The sequence below is a fragment of the Talpa europaea genome (assembly GCF_964194135.1).
Source record: "Talpa europaea genome assembly, chromosome: 1".
NCBI classification, from domain to species: Eukaryota; Metazoa; Chordata; class Mammalia; order Eulipotyphla; family Talpidae; genus Talpa; species Talpa europaea.
This window is the reverse complement of record NC_140073.1, coordinates 2,357,830-2,367,980: the sequence shown is the minus strand read 5'-3', so window position 1 is coordinate 2,367,980 and position 10,151 is coordinate 2,357,830. Positions and strand designations below refer to the sequence as shown.

The window sequence follows — 10,151 nt, the reverse complement described above, 5'->3', positions numbered from 1 at the left end:
TCAGATCGGCAGGTGGAGCGCTTGGGCCTTGCTGTGGGGACCCGCTCCCCGCAGATGTGCCCAGACCTGCTGGCCCTTGCTGTCCTGTGGGGTGGTGAGGAAGGCCAGGGACGCCTGCGGGGTCAGAGCCGTGCCAGGCTGGCTGTGATGGGGACGGCTCCAGCAGCAGCTGTCTGCTCCTTCCTACCACAAATCATAACCTGGTGGAGATGTTTGAGGTGAACGTTGGGATAAAAACCAATTAAGGCTGATTCAGAGGGTGGCAGTGAGTCAAGTTATTATTTGCAGCAAAGCCCTTGTTTTTCCTGACACGTCGTGTATAACAAAACTCGTCCACCAGAGGCACGACTCCTTCAATAAAGAAAACTGTGGCTGCGAAGACCCAGCTGGGCGGGGAGGCAAGGGTGGGAGGAGGGGCGGCGAGGGTGGGGGCTCTTCAGGGGCACCTCCTGCCCCGCCCTCGGGGCCGCCCAGCTATGCCACCAGGAAACGCAAAAGGCACCAGGACACATTTGAAATAAAGTCCTACGAGCTCCAATCCCCCGGAATGTTCTAGACGCAGGAAAGCACTTAGTGCTGAGAGGCCCCTGGCCCGAGGCACCCTAGGGTCAGAAAGATGCAGAGATTGCCCTGCAGAGCCAGGGCCCGAAGGCTGGGTGGGAGGGGCTCACCCTGCTCAGTTCTCCCAGAGGTCAAGGCCACGGTGACCGCCTCGCCCCACCGGCCCTGCGGCCCGAGAGCAGGAACAGGAGGCCGCATCCCCAAGAACAGCTCCTGCGTCCTCCGCCGCACCCCAACCTCCCGCTCAGCAACGCCGCAGACACGCCGCGGCCTGGGCAGCACAGCGCAGCAGGTCCCGCGGAGCGGCTGCCAGACCCTCGGGCCAGGACGCAGCCATCCCGGAAAGGGCTGCCGCCCCGCCAGCGTGGAGTGTCCCCTCGGCAAAGCGCTTCGGCCAGCTCGTTGGCTGTGCTTAAGTTACGGTTATAAATGGGGCTGTAACGTGGCAGACGTGGTCCTGGGTGGGTGGTGCCCACATGCCCCTGGCGACCGGCCGGCACCACCACTGACAGCCCACCGGGCAGGCCGGGCAGCCAAGCCACGCCGGACCACGGCCAGCTGACCGCGCCTGCTCACATGGCCGGCGGCAGTGGGCACAGCAGCTGAGCCCACACAAAGAGAAACTCAGACGGCGGTCCCTGGCGACAGCTCCACCCCGGCCCGGCGGAGGCCCCGCGTCCGGCAGGCTCGGCGGCACCTGGCGGCGAGGCTCACCGCGGGCGGCTTTGCGGACACCGTGAAGTTTGCACACAACACCGAGTCCCGGACGCACCCAAGAGCCTCGTCAACTCTCACATTAAATAAACGCCAGCGGAGTGCGTGGTCCTTACCCAGCCAGAGCTAGTTTGGGTGGTCCTGGCAGAGCTGACCCCGCGGGGAAGGGGGCCCCGTTGGCGGCCGGCGGCAGAGGTCCGTTGTCGAGCTGCACAAAGTCAAAGGCGTGCTTTGAATTAGCGTGGGTTTCCGAGCTCCCACCCGCCAACCCTGGGTACAGGTCACAGGGGCTGCCTTTCCCCTAGAGGGTCACATCAGGGGGCCCTCCCCGCACCCTCAGGTGTCCCCGCGGAGGGCCCCCTCACAGCCCACAGCCGGGCAGAGGTGTTGCAGGGGCGCCGGGGAGCCGCCCAGCCTCCCCACAGACCCGTGGCAGGCGGCCTGGCCGTGGACAAGGGGCACTGGGTTACGGGCCAGGGCAGCCCGTGGACATGCTGGCCGGAAGAACACACGTGTGGTCAGCAGGCCGGGGCCGGGCTGGGGCCGCCACCTCATCGTCATGAACTATAAACTCTGAGCTACGTTCAGGTCAGCGTTTCTGTGAGCCACACATTTCTGGATTCATCTTCTTAGCATAGCATAACTCTTCAAAAGATGTTTTGTGTGGGCCTCCCCGGTGGCGCAAGGGGTTAAGCACCGCACTATGAAGCAATCCAAAGCCTCTGCAGCACGAGTTCAATCCCCAGCTGGCCAGGGAGCAACCACATGGCGCAGCAGACCTCTCCTGTCTCCCCGCTGCTCCCCTCAGCAGTGGATTTCAGTAGATCTGCCTGTTCTGTTCCCCACTCTGTTTCTGGTGATCCTCTCGCCCCCCACACCTCTGCCCTGTACCCCAGTTCTTGTATGCATAAATAAATAAATCTTTAAAAAAAAGAGAGATACATTAAAAAAAATGTTTTGTGGTCAATTTTAACCAATCCAAAGCTGCAGCGTGATCTTCATTTTCCCACCTTCCCCCCAGCTCTCACTTCTCAGTCTTTGGCTGCTCGTGCTTGTGGGCCAGAGAGGACACCCCCAGGGGAGCAGAGAAGTGAGGTGTCACCTCATTTCTTATCAGAATTTCAAGTTGTTAAGTGTTAGATCTAATTAGGTTTTGAGATTATTTGTATAAATCACAAATAAACATCCTATCCCGTTCCCTCCTCTCCCCAAAACTTGAAATTTAAAAACAAGCTTTGGGCCTCCCCGGTGGCGCAGCAGTTGAGCGCCCGGGTTTGTTCCCCGGCTGCCAGAGAGGGTCCCACAAATAAAAAAAAGGGCCTCCCCAGTGGCGCAGGGGTTGAGCGCTGGGTTGCGAGGCTGCCCACAGCCTCTGCAGCACCGGTTTGTTCCCCGGCCGCCGGCCAGGGTCCCACATGGCGCGCAGACCTCTCCTGCCGCCCGCTGCTCCCCTCAGCAGTGTCCTTCGGTCCTTCTGCCTGCTCTGCTCCCCGCTCTGGCTCTGGTGAATCCTCTCACCCTCCCGCGCTTCTGACTGTACCCAGTGCTTGTATAAATAAATAAATGTTTAAAAAAAGATATAGGGAAAAGGAAAAAGAAGAAAAACGTGCTGATTATCTAGTAGGCGTCACCTTCTCGTGCAGCCACCCCGCCAGAAACACCATTTTAAGAAGTCTTGGGGAAAAGAGCACATTTCAACGAGATTGGATTTTTGCAGATAATGGTGAGGCCGCGAAGCACTGAACTCTCACAAGGCATTGTGAGCACATTGAGACGTAAGGGGTGCTCTAGACCTAGCGTGTGCGGGGCCAGGGGGGACGGGCCAGCAGGGACAGGCCGGTGGGGTCGGGGCTGAGGAGGGCCACCAGGGAGGCCCAGCAGCTTCACGGAGAGGGTCCTGGCCTTGCTCCAGCCCCCCCGGCCTGGCCCAGTGCTGAAGGGGTCTTCCCGGCAAATGTCTCACTGTTGAGTTTTCAATGGGACATAAATCATAGTCCCTAAACTGTTGCCACGGACAACCAAAACGCCAAGGGACAATAACGCCCAGCTGTGTTTTATAATCAAGACAACGACTCACTTGTTGGGTGATGAGATTTAATCTTGCTGGGGCTGGCAGAAGTCTTCCTACTAAGGTAGTCGCTGGTTTGGGGACATCTGCAAGGAAGACAGTCACCATCAGCTCCCAGCGGGCACTGCTCCACTTGACACGGAACAAGAGCAAAAACCATGCAGCGCGGGTCTGCCACGTGCAGTCTCCAAGCTTATCCTGACTCTATTTTTATTTTCTCTCTCTAGTTTTATTATTTACACTCTTTTATTCTGTAATAAAACTACTGAACTTCAAGAATAATTTTCTCTGCTAAATTGTTGCTGGTGCCCAGATTCCCACACTGTGCTGGGTGCCCCAGCAGTTCGCCTGGGAGTGGGGGGCGGAGCCCCGAGTGTTCAGAGGGGGCACAGCGACGCCTGTCGGATGCTGTGTGAACTGCTTTCAGCTTGGACGTGTTCTTTCCAAGGGTCCCCAACTCGCTGGTTTGTGGATACTTATGAGGCTATTTGGACCAAACTGCTTAAGACTGGAACTTGTAGGTGTCTCCTTGGCCTAACAGCCCCGGGTGGAAACCGATTCCCGGGCTGCGAGGGTCCTGTGTGGCCAGGTCCCGGGGGGGGGGGGGGGACAGGCCTCATGCTGAGCAGTGTCTGCTCCGGGCTCAGGGGAGCCGCCGCGAGACTAGGTCCCGGGCGTCTCCTTTATGCTGAAATTGAACATGTACACGGCACAGCAAAGGGGGGTGTGATCGTATGGCAAGCATCTAAAGGCAGCGGGATCTCGTGTGCCAGAGGAAGGCAATTAGGAGAGAAGGCCCTGGCCGGTGTAGGGGAGCACATGTTACCCTGGGGTGCAGAGTCAGAAAATGGGGGGCTGGAGCACAGCAAAGTGGCTCTGGAGACAAGAGTCCAGCCGTGCCTCTCACCACGGGAACCAGGTGGCCAGCGCTGTGTCCACCCTGGGTGTGGGGCCACTAGCACGGGGTGGCAGTCACTTTCCTTCACTCTGGCCTCCAAAGGCCACGGAAATGACATCCAGCTTTAATACTGATTTAAATTACTGGCAAGGTCAGCTAGTTGTCTGATGATGCAGGATTCTGGCCGTGTAAGAGTTAGAGTATGTCGTCCACCCACAGGAGGATGGTTTTCAAGATCTAGTGTGTGACTTCGGTAAACACAGTCCCATGATGAGGTCATTTCGTCTCTAATCAGTCATAAGGCATTTTAGAATGACCACGTACTTGTAGGTCATTTTTTTTTTTTATTACTGTGCCAGTTTAAAGAAACTTCTGAGTAAATGAACTTCATAAACCAGCACTTGATGCAGTGATTCCAGAACTCAGGGTAGCGAAAGGGGGTTGATGATCCTCACTGACCACATAGCAGATTTACATTAAAGTGCATGCTCGCATCACAGCTGAGCAGGGCCCCGGCCTGTCTGGGTGCCTCGAGGCCAGTGGTGGGGGGTCCCCTCCCATTAGGTCACAGAGCTCCTCTGCAGCCGAGAACTTGAGGAGCCAACAGCATGTACGAGCTTAGTCTAGAAAGACAGTTTTGTCTGTTCTAGTGCACTAATGCCAGCTACACCTTTATTCCATACAGAGTCAAACATCAGTCACCTCCCGACTTACATATGACACGGCACATAATTTAAAAGGCGAACCCCTGTACCTGGCTGCAGGTAGTTATTCTGGTCTTGGTACTGGGGAACCAGATGCAGTGCTTTCAGCTCCCTGGCACCCGAGTTGTCGATACACAGCACTTGCGTGCCCCCTTTCAACTGGCAGATCACCTGGAATGGAAGAGAACAGTCAGCTTTCACTTATATTTTATTTTATTTTTTGTTAAGTTTATCTTTATTATTATTTATTTAAGCATACAAGAACTGGGGGATAGACCAGAGGCAGGGGAGGGTGAGAAGATTCACCGGAGACAGAGTGGGGAGCAGAACAGGCAGACTGACGAAACACACTGTTGAGGGGAGCAGCGGGGAGACAGGAGAGGTCTTCCACTCCCGGCCCTGTGAAGCTGACCGGGTCTCCAGCTGTCGGAGACTTGGATGATCCTGAGTCTCACAATAGCTGCTCTTCCTGGGACACACCCACCCATTATTGAACGTGGGATTATCTCAAATGTCCATCTCTTTTATTTCATACAAACACAGCCTTATCCACGCACCGCAACATCTACGAAGCGTGGCGATTTCCCCAGGCCTGGCAAGCACGCTGGCGGTGGACCCTGATGGCAGCAAACCCTCAGCAAGCCTGGGGCGCACTGTGGCAGCCGGCAGAGCCAGGCGCCCTCGGCTCGCACAGCCTGCCGGGCAAGGCCCCGAGAAGGCGAGCCAGAGAGGCAGGCCCCTGCCTGCAGCTCCTGGTTCCGAGGGCAAAACTGCAAATACCCATAAAAGTTGTGGTTTGCCTTTAGTGCCTTTGGGTTTCCCAAAACAAAGCACGAAACGTCACTGTTAGCAAAACGAGGTGCAGGTCATGGGGTCAAACCCTCAGCTCATGCTGACGCTGGAGAAAAGACTAGAACTCATGTGACCCGAACTTCGTATTTGGAGGACAGTGTTTCGAACACTCGTGCGCAGAGCCCGGAGAGGCTCAGAGTAAACTCCCCGGGGCTGTCCACGGCACACCCGGGCCCGCCCGGCCCGTGTGACATCACCCAGAAGTCAACTGCAACTTCTCCTCCTGCTCAGCTGGCCTGGGGGCCCTGGAATAGCTCTGCCTCAGCACCCTCGGGCCTGCGCAGACCCTCTCAGCCAGGGAGAGTGCTGTGTCACCACAGCCCAGCCACGGCCCCCGATGAGCTCACTCTAAAGGATTTCTAGCTCACGTGAAGGCCTTTGAGCTCTGGCCGCCTGAAACGTTCCTGGGCACGAGGCCGCTACTGGATCTTTGTGCAAGAAGCTTTTTGGGAAAGGACTCTTGCCGCCTTCCCAGGCTTGCCCTGGACCCGGAGTCCCGGAGTCACCACTCCACGCAGGCCATGAAACAGCGGTTTTCTTACCCACTAACCAGAAATGAGAGTAATGTCTATGATGCAGAGCTGGCGGGAGCATTAAACGAACTTCCAAACACGCAGAAGTGCACTGTAGGGTAAATGGAATTGATGAGGCTTTTTTTGCCACTAGCCTCTGCAGCCATCACTGCGGCCTTGTTCGCGTTAATGAGAAAGGCGCTTGGGGGCGTGGGCGCAGGGCATGTGGGCCTGATGGTGGACCCTGGAGCGTGGGGTGGGCGTGCGTGAGCATGCGCGGCTGAGCCTGGGGCGGGATATAAGGGTGCGTCACTCAGCGACCGGACGGCTACAGGAGGACCAGCTGCGTGACTACGGAGAGGAGGGACCACACGAGCACCCCAGAGAGAGCCCAGAGAAAGCGCATAGAGATTCATGGAGGGGCTGGAGGCTCGGTTGTCTGCCTGCTTCCTAGCACCCCATCCGCCGTGCCTGCCTCGCTGCCAGCTCCCTGCTGGGGGTGCCTGTGCGCCTGGCTCCCTGAGAGAGCACGGAGGCCTGAAACCCCCCCCCCCCCCCGAGGGCGCCAGGACTTTCCTTCATCGGTCTGCCTGAATCCATCGTGACCTGCCCCGTGCCTGTTGGCACAGTCTCAAACCACAGATGTGGGTTACTGCTCCTGCACAAGTGTTAGTGGGTGCTACAAAGAATTGGGAGGCAGAAAGGAAAGGGAGAAGCTTTGCCCTGCAGCCCCAGGACCTCAGCCCCTCCCAACCACATGCCAAACCACGGGCTCAGGCTCTGCCCGTCCGGGGCCAGCCCAGACCGGCCTGTCTGATGCGACTATGGCTACCTCCTCGACAAACACAGCACAGTGCTCATCTTTGGCCTGTGAAGAGCAGCTCGAAATGAGAATCACGTGAGAAAAAGAACATTAGAGAAGCTCTAATTATGTCCCTGTTTTGAGAGGCAACCACCCAGAGAGCTGACCCCACAGGACACAGGTGAAAAGCAGTGACCAAGACAGCAAGCGCCTCTGGCTTAGGAACGAGAGTCAGGTGTGTGCTGGGCTGGCCTCTTGGAACTCCAGGTTATTCTCTTTGCATAATTACCATGGGGTTCGGGTCTTTCTTGTGCAAGCAGCCAGAGGCGTCCTCTGCTTCCTGGGGAGACGGGAACTTGCAGCAGGGCTCCTGGGCCAGCGGGTTCTGGAAAGCTGCTTCCTCTGGGTTGTTACTCGGGACAGGAGCACCTGCGTCTTTGATCTCCACCTACAAAAGCAGTCGCCACGTTAGAGCCCACATGGGGCTTTGCAGCTGCCAACATATACTATTCTCTGAGAATTTCCTTCTGTGAGTGGCCAGCACCCTGGCCCCTCGGGCCCCTCTTCCTCACTGTCACCTCCCTAGAGGGCAGCAAGCCTCACTGGGGACGAGGGACCCCCAGGACACAAACCATCTGCCCACCAAGTGTAGCGATGTGGGCTCACCGTGGTGCTCTGGCTGTTTCTAAAAATATGGTGCCAGCAGCCGAGAAGACTCCTGGCGGCCCACAGCCTGGACTTGAACTGGCAGAGTCGTGGTGCCTTCCTAATCTCCTGAAATGGGGACACCCCTACCCCCCGCTGTTCCCAGAGCAAGCTCCAAGTTAACCGTTTTGCCCCCCAACCCCCACAGCGGGAAGTCTACGGTCCTCGCTGCTGCCTCAGAAACACGCATCTGTGGTGTGACTCCTGGGGCGCTTGGTGACATTTCTAGTCAGAGGAGCCTCCCTGGCTGCTTCAGTCATGTTCACGTGGATATGAGTCGGTGAACGGCTGCCAAGTCTCCTCTCAACCGTCGGCGACACACCAAGTCACCAAAAATAGGGAAAAGTAACCACGTATTACTGAAAATCGATGGAATTGAAAACCTAAGAAGTCATGATGATCAAAAAGAAAATTACCATCAGATTTGAGTCCTCTAAAACCAGGGTGCTTCTCTTGAAGAATTTGCTAAGAATGTGAGGAAGACTGAGGGGCTGGGCCTTCCGCCTGCCCACCCCGGCTATCTCCCCCTGCTCCGCCTCCAGCTGCCCAGGAGGCAGGTCACAACGTCCGCCAAAGGAGATGGCGACTCTGGGTGACATGCTGAAGTCTCCTATAAAGCCACGGCAGACCGCGATCTCTCAAAGGGTGGGTGTGACTCAAACCAGGAGATCTACCTTAATACCCTACCGAAACCTGGGGCTCAAAGAATAGTCATCACGTCCTGGCAAATCGCTGAGCACAGCCGAGGGGCAGTCAGGCTCCAGCTAGCTCAACATGGACTCAAAATGTCTGACAAAGGCTTAATTTAGAACTTTCTGAAGTGATTTAATGACTGAGTGTCTAGTTTTCCAAGGAGGGGGGCACACATTTCCTTGGGATCCTTTTTTCCTTTAGGAACGTTTAATATCAGCAGGAAGAAAGCAGAGAACGGCCAGTGGCGATCCAGAGTAAGAGGACCGTCTCTGAGAACGAGCAGGAATGTGTTTCTAGCCCAGACGCTTGGAGAAGCAGCAGCCGCAGAGGGACGCTGAGGCCTTGAGTCCAAGGCTCACCAGACACAAGAATGAACCGTGAATTCCTGCTGTGAATCCCAAAAGCCCCATCACCCTCAAGGGAAACTGCAAGCTGCATACACAGGAGGACTCCACCGCCTCGTACCAGCGACTCTGACGCCCCAGCGCAGGGCGTCCACCTCCAGCCCGTCCCGGTGGCAAGGCCGGCTCTGAGCCACTGATGCTGGACGCACGTCCCCTCCGGGGAAGGGGCCTGGGGCGAGATGCTCAGACGGCAGCTGGGACTAAAAAGGGGAGCACCCTGTTTGGAAGGCGAAAGGCCAACCGGAGATGCTGCTGAGCCAGGAAGTGCGGGAGAGGGGACCCCTGCAGCCGTGGGGTTTCTCTTTTGGGAAAGGGGGTGGTGCTCTGCCTGTTTCCCACTTGGCTCTTACTGGAATGACCCGGACCCCGGCGTGGGCCGCGCCTTCCCTGGCCCAGGTGCCCAGGGGCACGACAGCCGGACTCCTGTGTGGGGTCAGCAGGGAGGACAGGAAGTGGACATTGTAGGCCTGCGGCGGCGGCACAGCCGGCAGCACGGCGTCTTCCAGGGGGTTGAGCTCAGGGAGACCCGGGTACTCCCCGAGGAGTTCCTCCTCCTGTTCATCCCCTAGGAACTCGACTTTGACTTTACTCTTGCAGTCCACACTCAGCGGGGGGCTGAAGGCCGGCAGCAGGGGCTCTTTGGGGTCCGCGGGGCTCAGGTAGGCGTCCTTGAAGACGTGGAACTCGTCCTCCTCCCGCTTCACCACCACGGGTGTTTTCAGGGCGAGGTGCTCAGAAACAAACTGACTCTCAGCGCCAAACAGTTCAGTCACCAGCTCGTCCTCGGGGCTGGGCATCCCAGCGAGCAGAGCCGCCTCGTCCATGCCCCCTGAGGACGCCTCAGGCCGGGCATCGCCCAGCACCCTGTGCAAGGCCGGATCCAGCGCAGAGCTGAGCACCTGCAACCACACAGCCAGGTGAGCCTGCCGCCTGCCCTGCCCCAGGCCCAGCCAGCCTCCCCCCAAAAGCCCACAAGTGACCCCCCCCAGGAGCTCACGCTGGTGATCTGGGGGGGCCTCCCCCAGGGGGCCGCCCTGGGGAACCTCCAGGATCGCCCCAGGAGCCCACAGGGGCCTGCCACTCTCCCCCAGGTGCAGACCCCAGGTGACCCCAGGACTCCCCCAGGAGCCCACCCTGGGCAACTCCCGAGGACACGTCCCTCGGCGCCCAGACGGGGTCCCGCCGCCCCCCACCACTAGGAGCCCAGCCAAGGTCCCACCCACCCGCGTCCCGTCTCT

General features: G+C 57.9%; 1 protein-coding gene across 1 annotated transcript; it reads right to left on the bottom strand.

Moving 5' to 3' along the window:
* Positions 1–1,387: 1,387 nt before the first annotated feature.
* Positions 1,388–9,737, bottom strand: LOC311178079 (tesmin-like; the record flags this gene model as incomplete). Its single annotated transcript, XM_084244451.1, has 5 exons — positions 1,388–1,483; positions 3,353–3,429; positions 4,996–5,116; positions 7,401–7,559; positions 9,264–9,737. 5 exons carry the CDS (start codon positions 9,735–9,737, stop codon positions 1,388–1,390), a joined length of 927 nt encoding a protein of 308 aa, XP_084100577.1.
* Between the last annotated feature and the right edge of the window lie 414 nt (positions 9,738–10,151).